This window comes from Lucilia sericata, unplaced genomic scaffold (genome assembly GCF_015586225.1).
Source record: "Lucilia sericata isolate MDLA Ls3-8-SP2 unplaced genomic scaffold, ASM1558622v1 Contig000125F_arrow, whole genome shotgun sequence".
NCBI classification, from domain to species: domain Eukaryota; kingdom Metazoa; phylum Arthropoda; class Insecta; order Diptera; family Calliphoridae; genus Lucilia; species Lucilia sericata.
Window position 1 is genome coordinate 18,751 of NW_023994157.1, and position 19,981 is coordinate 38,731.

General features: G+C 33.5%; 1 protein-coding gene across 1 annotated transcript in view; it reads left to right on the forward strand.

Moving 5' to 3' along the window:
- Positions 1-6,664: 6,664 nt before the first annotated feature.
- Positions 6,665-19,981, forward strand: part of LOC119600879 (carcinoembryonic antigen-related cell adhesion molecule 1) — a gene marked incomplete at its 5' end in the record, with an annotated part of 210,303 nt that continues 196,986 nt past the window's right edge. Inside the window, one exon of the mRNA XM_037951445.1 lies at positions 6,665-6,824. Within this exon, the coding sequence (XP_037807373.1) occupies positions 6,665-6,824 (160 nt within the window). The remainder of the gene's footprint in view (positions 6,825-19,981) is intronic.

Consider the following 19,981-nt stretch of genomic DNA (forward strand, 5'->3'; position numbering starts at 1 on the left):
TTATGGTACCGTAAAGGAAGCCTGTTGAAAATGGTTTACATCGATCCATTATTTCACCTAGCCCCCATACAACTGAACCAGCCGAATAGGGCTTTTAAGTTCATAATTATGTTTAATATACTCATATCTCGACAAAAAGCTGCAAAAACCAAGTTCTATACAAGATTTGATGACCCTCACGAATTCCATAATAATAGGTCCTCATATGACCCTAGCCCCTATGAAAAGCCCCCATCAAAATTTCACTTAAATGTCCACAATTATATTCAACAATAAACGGCTTAAGTATGTATATCTGAGGCAAAGTACAATTCAATTTAAATGCTTTATTATGGCAACTAAATCACATTATATTTTTGTCAAAGGTGTAGGGTATTATATGGTCGGCCTCGCCCGACTATAATTTCTTACTAATTTTGTAATGAATTATTAGAAGAAATAAACCACGATTTGAGAATCACCACTTGGAATGTGCAGACTCTGTATAGAGAAGGTGTAGAACTGGCATGTGTCCTACATCAGTGTAAATGCGAATGGTACCTCTAGAACAATGGACGAACGGCTGCACCTATTCGTATACGCGCTAAATTCTTCAACATTTCCCTTATACGTGCTTATAAATGCAGAGGATAAAATATAATTAAAATTTAGAAAATATCAATTTATTTTAAAAAATATATAACACATACTTGGACTTTAATTAAGGGTATTAAAAAGTGCATTCAACTTTGAGCTTCCAAATACTTTTCAATATCTCATGTAAAAATGGCTAATTTCAAACTTTATTTTCTTGTACTTATAATCGATGTATTAAAAAACCTTGTTAATATAAGATTAGTAAGTTATCTCAGCATTACGGAAATATAATTTTTTTTATTAAAAATTCAAACTTTGCAAAAACCAATGTCTCTTCCTGTTGGGATGGAAATGGGAATCTCGTAAGGGATACATGGGATCATGGGTGACAATGTCGGATGTACAACACCCAGCCAAGACGAAATCAAATTGACGATATCTAGGCTGGAGGAGACGAGTTACTTGCATAAACTAATTGATAAAATTTGGCTGGAACCTCAGCGTACTGTGTATTGTGCGTAAAAAAGAAATCTCCTCCCTATCGCATACAAAATTCTGTCAAGTTCTGCTGTGTGATAGATTAAATACTACCCCTCAAAAAATAACATCCAAAAAAGCGTAAAAGAAGTAGAATTTACTCCATGGGTGTACTGAAAAAGACCTGTAGAAGTGATGATTTTAACATAGGCATAGGAGGGATGTTCTTTTTTTTGGGTTATTTGAATGCGAAATTGTATTATAGAATACAACTAATTTGTAGAGTCCGACCGAACTCAAAATTTCGTTCGGTACCGAACACCGAACCCGAACTTCGGTAAATTTGAAAGTTCGGTCGAACCTGAACTTTGTTCGGTCTTCGAAGTTCGGTGAACACGAACTTTTTTCTTAAATGAAAAACGCATTTATGATTAAAAAGTAATAAATTTACAACATTTTAAACTAAAATATCAACATCCGGAAGATTTTTTGAAGAGGGTCTTTATCAACTTGGTTCAATTATCAACTAATTCCGAATTCCACAGATTGATAAATTTCTAATAACAAAGCATTTTTGTGAAATGCATATATCTTAATACTTTTATTTTCGGTTTTTAAACGATTTATTGACAATGATATAATTCTCTGTAAGAGCACGCAGAGAAAAAACATGGTTGTGGTAACCTAGATCATGGTTACCATGATCTAGACATCGTATTATGGTTAAAATTATGATTGTAGTCTAAACATATTATCGTTATTGTAACAATTTTAAAATATCATATTATGATTAAATACCGTCAAAATATTTCATCATGATATTTTTGTATTTATCATAATATTGTTATACATGATCATGTTATGATCCAATGTGATTAAAATTTCGTTTTAAATATGTATCGAAATCAAAATGAATTTTATCGAATCAGTAAAATTATACTTATAATACTTAACACAATTCGCAAATTTCAATTTGCCGATTTATATGAAATTTTGGTTCATAAAAAATTTTAGGTCCTATCGTTTTTTAAAGAGACTGACAGACTGACTAACTGACTCACTGACAGACATGTCTAGATCGTTTGAGAATAAGGACCTATATAATTTCGATGTTACAAATGAGATAATTCAAATTAAATGTTTCACTTTTCTTAGCTTTTTAATCAGTTTCTGGTTAACAGTTTTTCAAATCAGCCGAAAAAACGAACAGTTAAAAAGGCGTTTTGTACCTATGCATATCGGAAATTTATTGTACAGCCAAGATGTATGATAACTTCTGTAAACAAATTTTCAACTTTTTTAAAAATTTTTGATGATGTAAAAATATGATAAATAAACATTTTATAAAAAGTTCGACGTTCGGTGTTCGGTCAAAATTTCGCCGAACACCGAACATTAGCCGAACCTCACTTTTTACCGAACTCCGAACCCGTACCTACTACTACTACTAATTTGACTTAAATAATGTTAACATTAATAAGGGAAATAGACACATTTAATACAAAAGCCCAAAAATAAAATTTTTTAACTCATAACAACAAAAATATTTATATCTTCTGCATTGTAAAAATTGGATTATTTTCGCTTCTTCGGAAGTCATTAAACATAACTTCCACAGCAGGTAAAAAAATCACTTAATGCTACTTTAGAAGTGGTAATAAATGTTCTTCTTATGGAAGTACTTCGTTTTATTTTTGCTGGGTAAAGTCAGTGGAACCACAGTGGTGGTGGTTTGCTATATTAGTTATGAAAATGTGCTGAGTCAATGTACTATAGGACAAATTGGCAAAAATATAAGAAATATGTGTATTATCCGTCATATCCATACGGCAGCGACTTCATGTCACTGATTGTTTCGGTATTGGAACATGCCAAGTGTCCAATTCCCCAAAACGCCAACAAGCTTGCTTCAAAATCGGATATTGAAAGACTTATTCTTGAAAAGAGAAGATTCAGGGGAGAATGGCAACAAAGCAGATAACCTACTGCAAAGCAGAGGCTGGTACCAAGCCCCCATTGAAAGTCCGCCCGTTATTCTCTAAATGTTCAGATGAATGTCAAAGTTCTCCAAGCAAGATTCTAGCTCTAATAGTTTCTTAGACATACGAATTTTTCTATGAAAGTCCGCTCTTTTCCTCCTAAGTGTTCAGATGAATATTAAAGTAATTGGTGCAAAATTTGAAGAATCTAGTTCTATTAGTTTCCCAGATAAAGGAAATTATTGTATTTACTTCATATGGGAGGTGCCAAGTCCCCCTTTGAAAGTCCGCCCGTTATACTCTAAATGTTCAGATGAATATCAAAGTTCTTCAAGTAAAATTTGAAGATTATAGCTCTAATAGTTTCTCAACTATACAAATTTTTCTATTTGAAAGTCTTGTTCCTCTAAAAATATTCAGATGAATATTAAAGTTTTTCGTGCAAAATTTTAAGAATTATTTTCCCAGATAAACGAATTTTTGTATTTAATTAATATGGGAATTAAAGTTATTCGTGTAAAATTTTAAGATTCTAACTGTAATACCTTCCAAGATAAACGATTTGTTGTATTTAATTTATATGGGAGGTGCCCCCTAATGGTAGTCCACCCAATTTTTATACTAAATAATCATAATCATTATTAATATTTTCTTAATATGGGCGTGGCTCCTCACCCACTTGAAGTTTTAAAATAAAAAGTAGCCTATTACCTATTCCAGACATACGCTGTGAAAATTTCAAGAAAATCGGTTCAGCCGTTTAGTAGTCTATAACGTTGAAACATACAAACAAACACACATTCATTTTTATACCCACCATCAAAAAAGATGGGGGGTATATTGATTTTGTCATTCCGTTTGTAACACATCGAAATATTGGTCATAGACCCACAAAAGTATATATATTCTGGGTCCTCATTAAATTCTAAGACGATCTAGCCATGTCTGTCCGTCTGTCCGTCCGTCCGTCTGTCTGTCTGTCTGTTGAAAGCACGATAGAGTCCGAATGGAAAGAGCTAGAGGGTTGAAATTTCACATAAGTATTTCTTATAGGTAAGGTTTGTTTGGTATTGAAAATGGGCAATATCGGTCCACGTTTTCGGATAGCCCCCATGCAAGTGGCCCCTCGAAAATCAGCTTTAACAGCCATAACTTGTTTAAAAATACGAATATAGCGATGAAATTCGACATAAGTAAGTTTCTTGTTATCCAAAATCACTATGCAAAATTTTATGAGGATCGGTCTTATAGTTTAACTATAAGAGGTATTGACCTAATTTTTTCACTGTTTTATTCCCTAATCTATAGATCATAAATATCCTGGTGATATTTCAAAAATGTTAAAATTTGTTTAACGAAGATTTAAAAACTGAAAATGGAGTTTTGAAACTGTCGTGTAAAAAACATTTTTTTTGATCATAGCTAAGAACAGGTTCACGATATCTTTTAAGGACAAAAACTTACATTCGAGTAAATATAGATATATTTTATGTAATAAAATAGTTTTATTAGAATATTTTCCAAAATTAAATTAAATTAATTTTTTCACATTTCCTAATGAAGTGCTCTGAGACATGTTAATGGCCTGGGGAATTTTTAATAATACTAAATCCATGTACATTATGATGTAAAATATTTACCTAATAGCAACATACCTACATACCTACCGCGACCAAGTCACGTTTTTGGAGACAAAATATGTTGTAACTCTGTTTGACTTAAAGTAACAAGAATTTTGTATATAATATACATTTTGAAGTACAATATTGGCTTTGTTTTGAGGTACAAAGCGTGTTTCTACTATTTACCGTTCTGGAGTTATAACTGGGAATAGGGTTGAATATGGTAAAAGGATTCATGTTTAAAAAAAAGTTATATATCCTGAATTTCATCGTGATATTAGAAATTCACAAATAAGTTTTATATAAACATAAATCTTTTACGAAATATTAAGAGAATCGGCCCATATTTAACCCTATCTATATATATATATATCTATATATATATATATATATATATATATATATATATATATATATATATATATATATATATATATATTGCAATAGTTTTTTAAAGAATTAAATAATACAATAAAATACCTTGTAAAAACATCTCTAAACTTGGAAAACTGTGCAAAACTAAATCCGTTTAGAAACATAAAATCGATAAAGTTACTGACATATACTTAAGTGCTTAAAGGTACGAAAACCCAATTTTGTACCCGTATCTCAAGATTTTGGAGGTGTTTGCCAAATTTTAAAAACAGATTCTTATTCTTCTCCCCTTGCTTTCCCCATATGATAATTTTCAAAAGAAATCCGTTTTTGATCACTATTTCATCGGAATTTTTTGATCATTTGTGGTCCAAAATTAATCTATTGGACTTAGGGCGGTGCTTAGGTAATGTTATTTTTTTAACTTTATCAAGTGCTTAAGCTTATTATCTTGCCGAAATATAAAGTTGCCCAAGTCCATTTCGAAGGCACTGACCTTAAGATTTGACTGTAATATGCTCACATAGTGTTCATTGGAGCTTTTTGAATAAATTTCACATAGGATCCCCACACCTAACGTTAAAAATTGGACACATACGAAGAGTCATCTGATCCATACCTTCAATCTTTCACCAACATATTTAAAAGCATGAACATTTTTTTCGATTTTAGTATTTAATTTCGTATTTTTTTGCTCAAATTTACGTAGTTGGTCAAATGAGTTCCAATTTGTACCGAAAATTTTAAAATATCGACAATGAGTGTGAGTTAAGCCCTTCAATATACAAAATTTTAAAAACAATACCCCAGGGTTTTAAACATTATGGAGGAGGGCTATAGGTATTGGTACATTATTCAATCTTAGTAAAAATGGAGTAAGCTAAGAAATGAGCAATTCACGAGCGTATTTAATAAACATTTTTAAATAAATGCCGTAAAAATGGGTTTGGAAGAATTAATGCCTCAAAAGATTCATGACTTCAAACAAATGACAAAGGTTAAAAACATTATTGTAAGAAAAAAAAACACTGAAAAATTGGAATGACCTACTCAGAGCATCGCCCTAAATCCAATAGATAAATTTTTGACCACAATTGATCAAAAAAATCCGCTGAAATAGCGAACAAAAACGGATTTCTTTTGAAAATAATAGTATGGGGGAAAGCAAGGGGAAGGGAAGGCGATTGCGAATAATAATGGCAAAAAAATTACAAAAATGACTTGAGTAGAACCAGATATTCAAATCAGAACCAAAATAGATAAAAAATTTTGATATACATAAAATTAAAATAATGATATATAAAATTTACACTTTATTTTGTCCGACAAAAAAGTGAATTTACTTTAATTTAAAATGTTATACAGAAAAATTTTCGGTGGAATAAATTTGTTTTATTGTTATTTTTGTAGCATTGTATATAAACTAAATGAATTTAAAAAAAAATCCATATTCAATAATCATTTAACAGATTTTTCGATGAAATAATGTAGCATGAGCACTTTTGCACTTTATTTTGTCCGATAGTGTATCTTGTTATTTCGAAAAATTTTATTATATCATTCTACTGCCTCTAATTAAACATTTAAAAAGTAATATTGTATTAATAATATTTTAATTTAATAATGCACTTTTAGGGAAATCCACTGCCGAGAAATATTTCACAAGGTGTTATAGTAAGTAATCATTCGCTGGTACTGCAAGGTGTAACAAGGTCAACTGCAGGAAATTATTCCTGTGTTGGTTTTAATGCGGAAGGTGAAGGAAACAGCCCACCGTTTTCTTTAAATATTTTATGTAAGTGTTAAAATACTTGTTTATTTACATAAAGACATTTTTATTTATTTTCACGTTTCGATTTTAACTTATAATTTGAAAACTAGTGTATTTGAGTATTAACTCGAATAATCCATAACATTTAACTCAATGTTGTTAAAAGCTGCGTTTCCGCATACACCGTAAACCTCGGTGTTCGTCATCGTCCCCAACTTTTTTTCGTTTCAGCTGGGATCGTTGCGAAATAAAACAGAAATTGAAACGAAATTATTTTTATAATACATTTCATTTTATTCAAAATTTAACTTTAATTAAATTAAAGACTCAAAAAATAAACTTAGAATTCCCATTAATTAAATTTTGATAATAATTTTGCATGTGCCCGCACAAGTTTAAAATTTAAAAATCTTGAGCCACACTACATTTAGAGTCGGAAAAAACCAACCAGTTGTAGGCATGAAATGAAAGAAAAGAATAAAAATAGAAATGTATTATTATTTTATTAAAACTTTAATGATATGTAGTAGATTCTATTAATTCTCAATGAGTTTAAAAAAATAATATACTATAAACATTTCTAGTTTTTCTAAAAAGTTAGGAAAGGTTTCCTGATGAGCTGGCTTAAGCAACCAGCGAAATGCCCATAGTAACTAGCTTATCCCCTATAATATATTTTATTTTATTCAAAATGTAACTTTAATTCAAAACCGGTCCCGAAAAGGACACTAACACACCTAAGACGGTAGCGGAGATGAGTATACTGGGATGAATATCGTAGTAAACTTGGTAAGTATAAGAAAATTGATCGTAAAGCCAAACGAGACTCCTGGAAACTTTTCTGTGAACAGGTAGACAGCGTAAATGACGTATCGAAGATAAAAAAATTCCTATCCAAAACTCATGTCCAACCGGAATTTATGGTCGATGATACGGGCAGGAGGCTGGAGGATATGGAGGAGACAATGAAACTCCTAATGGACTCTCATTTTCCATCCGGTATATCGAATAACATAGATGAACCGATATTGAAGGAAGGGGAGGCTAACACGGAAATTGTAATTACATCTGATATGGTTAAAGAGGCAATCAAGAGATTCGCTCCCTATAAAGCTGCAGGGCAGGATGGCATTTTCCAGGCACTCTAACAGATGGAGGTGGGACTGGTTTCCGTACATCTGTCTCAGATATTCACTGCATGCTTGAAATTCACATATACCCCCATTAAATGGCAGGATGCAAGGGTAATATTTATATCTAAACCAGGGAAACCTAGCTATTCGACTTTTAAGTCTTATCGACCGATAAGTCTCCACTACATAGGTGCATCCTTTGATAGCAAACTATATACACTGGGAGTATGCATTGACATCGAAGGCGCCTTCAATAACGTGCACACTGATACTCTTATCCAATCCCTAGACCAGTTTTATGTTGACTGGGTGCTCCGTAACTGGATCAACTACATGCTAAGGAACAGATGGATAAACTGCGAGATGTACGATATAACTATCAGGAAAAAGGTATTTCGCGGTATACCACAGGGTGGCATTTTGTCACCGTTACCACGATCAATAGCCTCCTAAGGACCCTAACCGAGAAAGGACTTAGACCTGTCTGCTATGCAGACGAAGTCGTAATACTTTTAAAGGGAAAGGATCTAAATTACTTGTGTAGAAGAGCTGAGAAGGCTCTGAATACGGCCTTGAGTTGGGCTCAACCGAGAGGCCTAAATGTTAACCCGGTAAAAACGGAAATCTGTCTTTTCACAAGAAAGGCAAAAATTTCTACGTATTATTATTTATTATACTGAACCTTGCTTCCTGGGCAAGAAGATACCAGTGACAGACAAAGTTAAGTACTTAGGTGTAATCCTCGATCGGAAATTAAAATGGAGACACCACATAGAGGATAGGATCAACAAGGCACATAGGTGCTGGGCGATATGTAGGAGAATTATAGGCATGAAATGGGGTCTTAGTCCTACTATGATAAATTGGCTTTTTAAAAGTGTAATTAGACCAATTCTAGATTATGCTTCAATAATCTGGTGGACTTTAGACAAAAAGTGCAATATCAAACTACTACAGGGAGTTCTGCGTACATGCTGCTTGGGTATAAGTGGTGCCATGTGTACTACTTCAACCAAGGCTCTGGAAACGTTGCTAGATATTCCACCCATTGAAACATATTTAAGATATTGGGGACAAAGTGGGGCTGGGGTTCTATATTTAAGACCCAGAAACAGAAATATACCACCGTTTACCAAAACATAACACAAGCTTCCAGGAAGAAGTACGAGCAATAACGGAATACGTAAATTGGATTAGAATAAATATGGCGCCCACAGCGCTTAATATATTTATCGACAGCCAGAAGGCAATTAGGGCGATATCAGGCGATAGAACTAAATCTAAAAACGTAATGGATTGTAAGGAAGCTTTAACTGAATACTCTCCCAGAAGTAAGGTTCACATCATATGGGTACCAGCCCACTCGGGAGTAGTCTGCAACAAAAGGGCGAATGTAATAGCTTTAAAGGGAAGGGAGCTCGAGGCAGTTAACCTGACAAACGCAAAAACATTCGACGCAACAAAAGCTGAACTAAAAATATGGGTGAGAGAATTCCATAAGGCCTCTTGGAATAATGAAACAGTGGGTAGAACCACGAAGATTCTATGGGGTGACCCTGATGAGAGCAAGACAAAAAATCTCCTCAAAATGAGCAAGTCTGAAGTTGGTGTAATGGTACGTATTCTGAGTGGACACACTGAATTACGAGCACATCTCTGCTTTCTTACCAGCCAATACGGTCTTAGATTTAGTTCTATCACCTGACATCGCCCTAATTGCCTTCTGGCTGTCAGTAAATATATTAAGCCCTGTGGGCGCCATAAGGCCTCTTGGAATAATGAAACAGTGGGTAGAACCACGAAGATTCTATGGGGTGACCCTGATGAGAGCAAGACAAAAAATCTCCTCAAAATGAGCAAGTCTGAAGTTGGTGTAATGGTACGTATTCTGAGTGGACACACTGAATTACGAGCACATCTCTGCTTTCTTACCAGCCAATACGGTCTTAGATTTAGTTCTATCACCTGACATCGCCCTAATTGCCTTCTGGCTGTCAGTAAATATATTAAGCCCTGTGGGCGCCATATTTATTCTAATCCAATTTACGCATTCTCTTATTGCTCGTACTTCTGCCTGGAAGCTTGTGTTATGATTTGGTAAACGGTGGTATATTTCTGTTTCTGGGACTTCAATATAGAACCCCAGCCCCACTTTGTCCCCCAATTTAGAGCCAACAACGGATTCCTAATGGTATTTGCTCTAATGTACCGCTTGACCAAGACATTCTATATGGGATCAGCGTTTCAAAGTTTCCGACATATTCTGTGTCTTGTATACGATCAGGCACGTCCGATGATTGTGTGATGTGTTCAGTATACATTGTTGAAGTGTCCTATAACTGCTTTTGGCCAGTTCGCCTAAAGTAAAGAGCCGTTCGGCTGTAAGCGCCGCCTGGTATCTCCATTTTAATTCCGGTCGAGGATTACGCTTAAGTACTTTAGTTTTTCTGTTACTGGTATCTTCTTGCTCAGGAAGCAAGGTTCAGTAGAAATAATACGTAGAAATTTTTGCCTTTCTTGTGAAAAGACAGATTTCCGTTTTTGCCGGGTTAAATTTTAGTTCTTTGTCGGGTATACTGCTTTTAACCATACTATTGACTATCCGTTCCAAGGTTTTAATTAGATTCCGGTTGAACATGAGTTTTGGATATGAACATTTTTATTTTCGATACGTCATTAACGCTATCTACCTGTTCACAGAAAAGTTTCCAGGAGTCTCGTTTGACTTTTCGAACAATTCTCTTATATTCACCAAGTTTATTACGATACTCATCCCAGTATACTGCGGTCTTTTTACGCCGTACCCGGTTAAATAGTATGCGAAGACTCTTCCCAAGGTTCCTGATCTCCCCGGTTACCCAGGGTAGATATCCGCTCTGGCAGAGGGCAGCTGTCCTCGAACAATTCAACTAGGGCATTTGTGAACGTTTCTACTTTGGCTTCTATATCCTCCTTATTTCGACATTGAAAATTGTCGTGACCTAAACGGTTCTTTAGTAAGGCCCGAACATTGTCCAATTAGTGTTAGACTTATTCCGAAACTTTATCGGCTTTGGTAGTGTTCTTAGTATTTTGAATCTTATGTACCGATGGTCAGAAAAGGAGTGCTCGTCCGAAACTCTCCAATCCTGAATTTCGTTTATAAGCTCTTCTGAACATATAGTTATATCTAATACTTCTTCTCTGATTCTATTGACAAAGGTAGCTTTATTACCTATGTTCAATGAGATCAAGTCTTTAGTATTATTGTCCCCTGCGATTGGTGTTTGTACTACCCCAAACTACATGGTGGGAATTTGCATCACAAACTATTACAATTTTCTTATTTTTCCTTTGTGCCTCTCATCCAGTTTCATCAGATCCGAAGTTGGTAGTGTCGGCGAATCGAGGGGCAGGTAAACAGATGCAAGGTATATGTTGCCACTACCTTGCTTCAGTACGGTTGCATCCGATGTGGATAATCCTGTTGAGAGGAGGAAACATAAATTCTTGTGGCATAAGATACATGTTCTCGGGCGAGACCAGAGTTGGAAATTTACGTTATTTAATCCAGAAACCTTGTTTGCGAATCGTCCAAGGTTCCTGGATTAAAGCTATATGTATTTTACCTGTGTTAATATTAACCATCAGAGCGTTGGTAGCCGTCTCGCTCCGATGGAGGTTTATTTGGATAACCTCAATCATGTTCATCCATTAAACTGTCTTCCAGCGAGTTGGTTTTCACATCCTCGCTCTTGGGACTTGGCTCCTGCGGGTAGACAGAATAGATTTTTGATGCAGTGGGTACTATTGATGGCACTGCGGTGTCCTTATCTGGCATTGGAATAGGAGACTGTTTAATCGTCACCTTCCAAATTTCCTCAATTTTAGGATTTGGCTCCTCAACATTACCAGTACTTGCTAATGATGCTTTGGGTACCGTCGTAAATATTTTAGAGTCCTTGTCGGACCGGTTTTGACAGCCCTTTCAAACGGCGCCTTCCCAATTTTGGAAAGGGCAGCTGCACTTTCTTCTGGCGAGTTGGTGGTAGTTTCCTCGTTTTTAGGATTTGACTCCTCAACCATATCAGTAGTGGCTACTGATGCTGGGTTCTTAGGTTTTTTAGTGTCCTTTTTCGGGCTTGTTGTAACAGCCCTTCCAATCGGCACCTTCCCAATTTTGAATATGACAGCTGTAGAAGCATCGTAAACTGCATAGCAGAGATCGGCTCTTTTCCTTTTCCACCGTCTAGCTTCTCCTTCCTCGTTTTTCGGGGCTTCTTTTGAGATACCCTAACCTTCGAGGTTGGTTTCGCCGACCTGTTCGTCTTCGAAATATCTGGCTTGGCGTTGTCATCCTTACTCACAGGATTCTGAGTTGAGGTTCCTTTGAGTGAAGTATGGCTTCGCTTCGACTGTGTATTAGAAGACGGGGAGCTCTTTTTCTTCTTAGCTTTATTCTCAGTTGTCAACTCTTCGGGAGACCTGATCCTCTTTGCCTCAGATCTTGTGAGAGAGTCCGATTTTTCCTTTGGAGTGTCGTTGGATTGACTAACTATGATGAGTGAAGTGTGGCTTGGCTTCGACTGCGTATTAGAAGACGGGGAGCTCTTTTTCTTCTTAGGTTTATTCTCAGTTGTCAACACTTCGCGAGACCTGATCCTCTTTGTCTCAGATCTTGTGAGAGAGTCCGATTTTTCCTTAGGAGTGTCGTGGGATATCGCAGGATATTATCCTTTTTTTCATAAAATACTATCAAATTCTAAAAAAAACTATTTTTCTTTGAAAATAACCATTTACTGTAGCTCTGAACTAAAAATTACGCTTTAAATCGAGAAAATTGTAAAGATATGTTATTTAGTTAGTTATTAACAATAAATTAATTTTCCGGAAATATGTACATTTATATGGGACGTATGTATATTGAAATTGTGGACCGATTCCTCAAATTTTCAACAGAGATCAAGTTTTTGTAAAGAAGCAAATGTGTTTTTTCTAATGCATTAAGCATTGCAGTATTCAGTAAATTTTTACTGGTAATGAAATTTAGATTGCATTACCAGTTTAAATTTTACTGTGAGTTTTGAAACAGTTTGTAGTCGTGTCTCGTTCGGCCTGGTATAATATTGTTTCTTGTAGATAATTTCCCATGTCATTAGAAACACATTGTACACTAACATCTATTTGAAAGAAGTAAATAGATTTCAAAATACATTAAAACAAATATTTAACTGAAAAGTAATTATACAAACTTTACCATCTTCTCCAAAATCTAGAAATAAACTTTTCAGTTTTTGTGGTAAAACGCGTGTTTCAGCATTTATGACATAATTGTTAAACATTTTCTTAACATCATCTCCAGATTGCGTTGTTGCAGTTTCTAAAAGAGCTTTAAGTAAAGCCTCTTGTATTTTAGCGGATACTTCGGCTAAAAACATGAAGTTTGCCAAACGCATAAGTTTAATTCTAAGTGATAATATAGCTGGCACGAAGTAACCAAAGTACATTGTATTTTCTCCCTGAAAGAAATCCACCCCTTCTGCTACAGGCCCCATTAGTTTTATATATTCCTCCAAGTATTCTAGTTCATCAGAAAGAATTGTGGTAATTTTTAAACGATAGCACAATTCCGGCAAATTTGTTTTGTGCTCCAACAACTACTTAACAGAATCATACAGTGAGTTCCTCCTAGTTATACACGGAGTTAGTAAATTTGCGTTTAAAACTGCATTGATAACCTTTGCAGATTTTGGCCTATTGCACTTACTCCAAAGTTGTGTGCATCTAAAGAGAAAACCTGTTGAAAGATCTTTTATGAACACCTTTCACATTAGAAGATGACCAATTAATAATTTTAATAAAATCCGTTGTAGCCAGAAGATTTAAAGTGTGACTTGCACATAGAAAATGTTTCGATAGTCTAGTACTTACCGAGCGAAACTGAAGTCCAGAAACATCCATCGACTCATCCACTTCGGAGCCTGAGTAAGACTCCTCATCACTATCACATTCATTAATAGCTCCAAAATTCAAGAAAATAAACAAAATTCATATTATATTATTTATTTATTTATTAATTAATTAATTCTTTATTCAAATCAACTCCAAAATTCTTTAAAAGCCATGATGAAATTTGAAGCATTGTCAGAGATGGTATAAACAATTTTTTCCACTGGCAGTTTATATTGCTTGTTTATTTTGCATATCATTTTTGTTACATGGTCAAAAGAATGGGTTCCCTTAAACCTTCGGCAAGCCAGTGCCACAGATTTTCTTCCAAAATTGTTAGCATCTAACTAATGGCAAGTGTAACCAAAAAACGATTTTTTCCCGCCTTACCACACGTCAGCTGTTGTACATACGTATTCAATTTTCTGAAAGTCAGCAGAAAGGTTTTCAGCATATTTATTTTGGCTCTCTAAAAGTAACCTAGAAATTGTGCGTTTAAAACTTTGCTCTTCGACAATGGATAGAGAAGATGCAGCTTCACAAATAAAATTCAGAATATTGGGGCTAAAAGAACATTTACGGCCTGCATTAAGTCTTTTATCTTTCTTTTTTAATTTGAAGGTATTGAATTTTTGAGGATGTTCATTTTTCAAATGTTTTATAAAATTGGAGCTCACACGCAAAGATCCTTTTACTTCTTTCCCGCAAACTTGGCACACAGCAATTAAACCACAAATTTTTTTTGATGAGGAATTCTATTCATCTACGTTTAAAAATTAAAGGAAATGTAGTAATTGTATATAACTTGTACATTATAGTTACAACATTTTTTGGACAGAAAATTCCATAGCAATACCTTAAAGCCAATACTCTCCCGATAATAAAAACCTAGAGCACTTTTTTCGTTATATTTTAATCGATCATTGTTGGGAAGATTTAAACATTTGTACATAGGTCTTCTATATTATTGTATAAGAAAAATATAACGGATCTTCAGTCTACATCGGAAGATTTTCTATTAAAGTGTTCGAACCAACCTCGGGCTGAACCACAAACCTTCCGTTCGTTAATCAGACGCTTTAGACAATTCGGCTATACCAATCCTAAGAATTTAGAGATATTTTTAAAGTCCAATTAAAATTTGTACCATGAACATTTATATCATGGATAAAATAGCTTTATCATGTTTTAAATATTTGTTAAAATCCCATCATTTTTACCATTAAATTAATATTGAAAAATAAAAAAATACTGAAAAAATACAGAACAATAAATTTGAAAAATTTTAATAAAAAATCGGGTAAAAGTTGAAAAAACAAGAATTTAAAAGAAAAGAAAATTTTAAAACAAAATGTGTAAATGTGCTATTTGATGACGTAAATTGTTTGAAAATAAAAGTAAAAAAGTTTCCTCGGTTGAGATTTGAACCTAGCTACACAGTGGTTTTTAATGTTTCCTAGTCTAGCAGCTTACTCTATGCTCCATTAATATCCTGATTTACTTTTGCGAATAGATTTTACATAAAAATAAAAATCAATATTATTGTGTAGCACTTTTGGAAAAAAAAATAATTTTACCAAATGTATTTTGTTTCAAAAGTGTTAATAGCTTCTTAAAATTAAATAACATTTTAAATGTGTATAAGAATTAATGAAAATACATATGATTGTGCTTTAATACAAATATATGTGCGTTAAATCCTAATATATATTATAAATCTCTTTGTAAGTCTGTTCGTTTGTTTATTTGTTTGTTCGTCAATCACGCCTAAACGGCTGGACCGATTTTCTTTAAATTTTAAACATGGTTAAGTTAGGTTAGGTTGATAGGAGGATGTATACTACATCAAATCCAAAGAAATACACCTAGCCCACTATCGGGCCTGCTGTGCGCTCCAATTCATGAAAACAAAATTGTTCACAGAATGTATTATTTTTCCATGTCCAGAAACTCAGTTTCCTGGACGTAATTCCTAAGAATCTTCCAATCAGTGTTGGTTAAGAATGTTATTTCCGGAATAACATCACTTCCAAGATACTTGGATCTAACTTCGACGAATGCCTGACAGTGCCAAAGAAAGTGCTCCAGAGTTTCACTGTCCTCTCTACATGCTCTACATTCGTCTGAATCCGCACGTTCAATTTTGTATAGATGTGCACGTAAACCTGTATGTCCACTCAGAAGACGTACCATCATAATAACCTCAGACTTGCTCATTTTGAGGAGATTTCTCGTCTTGCTCTCATCAGGGTCACCCCATAGAATCTTTGTGGTTCTTTTCATTATTACAAGAGGTCTTATAGGATTCTCTCATCCATATTTTTAATTCAGCTTTTGTTGCGTCGAATGTTTTTGCGTTTGTCAGGTCAACTACATCGAGCTCCCTTCCCTTTAAAGCTATTACATTCGCCCTTTCGTTTCCGACTACTCCCGAGGGGCCTGGTACCCATATGATGTAAACCTTACCTCTGGGAGAGTATTCAGTTAAAGCTTTCTTACAATCCAATACGGTCTTAGATTTAATTCTAATTACACTATTATAAAGCCAATTTGTCATAGTAGGACTAAGACCCCATTTCATGCCTATGGTTCTCCTACATATCACCCAGCGCCAGCAGTCAAGTATTACACCTAAGTACTTAACTTTATCTGTTACCGGTACCTTCTTGCCCAGGAAGCAAGGTTCAGTATATGTAGAAATATTTGTCTTTCTTGTGAAAAGACAGATTTCCGTCTTCGCCGGGTTAACATTGAGGCCTCTCGGTTGAGCCCAGCTCAAGGCCGTACTCAGAGCCTCCTCAGCTCTTCTACACAAGTAATTTGAAATTTTAATCATAGTTAGATCTATACTTGGAGAGTGTTATAGGCTATATATTTTTCAGAACTTGGACTAGGAGGGGACAAAAAGGGGGCAAGATGAGTACTTTTGATAGTAAATACTGATTTTGTCTATCCTTAAGCAAAATCATTTTCGATTAAACTACTTAATTTGTTAGAAATATATATTAGCAAAGTGCCGTTACGAAAATTGGACCGGAAGGGGATAAAAAATAGGCCAAATGGCAAAAATCTGACAAAATTAGTACTTTTGTGCTTTAAGAACGACTTTTTTTATTCTAAAGCCAAAAAATTACAAGCTATGATTTTGATAGTCTCAGGGTTATGACTTTTTGCAAATATCAAAAACACCATAGCAAGACCTTGTAGGGCGTGAATAGATGTTAAGGAATATGATATTATTTTTTCGCCATCGTGAAAAAAGTTCCCACACCAAAGGCGATGAAGTTTTGTATAAATATTACTTTTTCTGTATGAGAAAAATAAATATTTATGCCAACATTTTTGAATTTGCGTTACACTATCATAAAGATAACATTGTTCTTTAAAACACTGTTATGGAATTTCTAACAAATCGCGATAATATTGCATGTTATAGATAATACCCAGGAAAAACTTCGCTTACTTGGCGACTTTTTTAATGACTTACTTTGTAGGTAAAATCTAAAAAAATCAAAACACACAAACAAAAAAATAAAACAGTTACTTTTTCTCAATTTGTTTGTTTTTAATTTTTACATTAATTCAGAAATATTTTAACAATTTATTGACAAAAAAGGGATTTTCTAAAAGAGGGTTATATGGGGGTAGGTGGTTAATATGGGGCTATCATTATAGTGTTTGATAAAGCGATTTACGTCTACATTAACGTTATTTATGTAGAATATCGCCGTAATATTAGTGTTTATAAGTGAATTTGAATTTGAATATGGGGATGTGATCAAATGAGGAAATCAGCAGTGTCATTAAAATTTATATAAAACTAAGTTTTGCCTATTTTTGGTGTGATACAAGAATATTTAACATATTTATGAGCTCAAAAGCCATATTCAGGGGTGCGATTGTATGGGGGCTATGCGAAATAATGGTCCGATTTTACCTATTTTCAGTAGGATTCGTCCTTGGAAGAGCATGTGCCAAATTTCATTAAATTGCTAATTGCGACCTGTAGCATGTGCATAATGTTTTTAATTACACTTAAACGGCTGAAACGATTTTCTTTAAATTTGAAACATAGTTAGATATATAGGTGTATGGTGTGATAGGCTATATTGTTCTCCAAAACTTGGATAAGAAGGGACAAGAAGGGGTATGTGGATGAAAATGGGACAAAATTCGTACTTTTGGGAGTAAATACTATTGTCTATACTCAAGCAAAAACATTTCTAATTAAGCTTTTAAAGTGTCTGATATATGTATTATGTAGCAAAGTACCGTTTCGAAATAGGAGAAAAGGCGAAAAAAGCAAAAATGTTTACTTCTATGCAAAAATGTTTACTTCTATGTTTTAAGTCTGATTTTTTTTTTCGTTCTAAAGTAAAAATATTTTAGACGATGAGTTTTCAGTTTCAGAGATATGTGTATTAGAAAGTCCACCCTAGAGGGAAAAACAGGAAAAAGAAATTCAAACTAAACGGGCAAAAACGGCTAATTATGTGTTCATTTTTTGTACTTTTTGAAATTTTAGAAATATATATTTTTTATTAATATTTTTCCGTAATCGGTCAAAAAATGTGTTCTTCAAAAATGCTTTTGCAAAACATCATTAAAGGGGGAAAGGTTCCTCTCTGACGTGATTTTCTTAATAAATGTTCTATAACATCGATTTCTGAAATGATACAAAATATATTTAACAAAATACATAAATTTGAATAATTCAATGGATAAAGAGGATATGGGTAGTATTTTTGGTACTCTGTTGGTACCTTTTATAAATATTGTTCAAATTCTATGAAATCTCTTTTATAGCTTTATAAGATCACAAAGAAATTGTAAGGAGTTTCTTCATAAAGAGACCTTCAGTATATTTTGAAACATGAAGAAGTTAGGGAAAAATTATTTGCTTCTTACTTACCTTCTCCACAATTTTAAAAAAGTCTTCATTAAATAGAATCTTAGTGGGCTTTCTTCACAAGTAAAATCTGGATCTTTTACGGAATTATCACTATCAAAATCTGATAAATCACTCATTTCTTTTTTTCCACTTGCAATTAACACTTCAAGTGAAATATTCTTGAAAGTGATTTAAAAATATTTTTTTATTTGTAAGTAACGTCTAAAAATTCTAAATTAACCCTTCCACCCACAAAATTAAACCGCTGGAATTTTTATGGCTATGAGTTCATTGCACGCTTTATTTCTGCGTTTATTCGAAGTATAGTGCCATGAAATTCTTAAAAATAAATAAGTTTTCTTTGGAAATAACCATTTACTATATCTGTGAACTCAAAATTACGCTCTACACACATAAATAGATATCCGCATACGTGAAAGAGTTAATAAAAAATTTAAGTAACAGTTATTTTTTGTCAATTTTATGAAATATTATCAAATACGGAAATTAAATTGTTAAATATATTTACAAATTATATACATAAAGTCAAATATCTATGCAGTGGTGTTGTGAGTAAAACATTGGGCTAAAAGATTGACGTCGCTGGTTTGAATCCTGGACGTGTTAACTATTTTTTATAATTTATTTTTTAAAATCTATTTTATATTTAAAACACATTTTATATTCCTAACATAAACATCACTTACTATCCTACAAGCAATAATCACAATTTAGCACTTTTTGTAGCAAAAGTAGTAATATGGGTATTTTCTTAAAGCTGCAAATTAAAAAAAATAATAAGTTTCATTTAAACCAATTTTAATTTTTTTTGATCTTTTTTTAAAAATACAAACCAAAAGTAATACCTATTAATTTTTTATGTCGAAAGAAAATTAAAAATATAAAAAAAGTGTGCGTTGTTTACATGCACATCGAAATATGTATGTAAACATAAAAAATTAAGTATAATCAGTAATCAGTAAAATTCATTTTTTTCTGCATTTTTACTGGTACTGCAAAGTGCCCATCTATTCTTTTAATTGATCGAATACTTATGGAAATAAGTTTTCTCATATCTTTAATAGAAAAACCCCAAGATCTAAATAGCTTAAATCTGTTACAATTGCAAGATTTATTGAACATTACCAACACTATTTTCTTTTAAATTTTTATAGCGCCCTAAAATATGCTTCAGCGTTATTTATTAATTTGCATGTGTGTGAAAGATT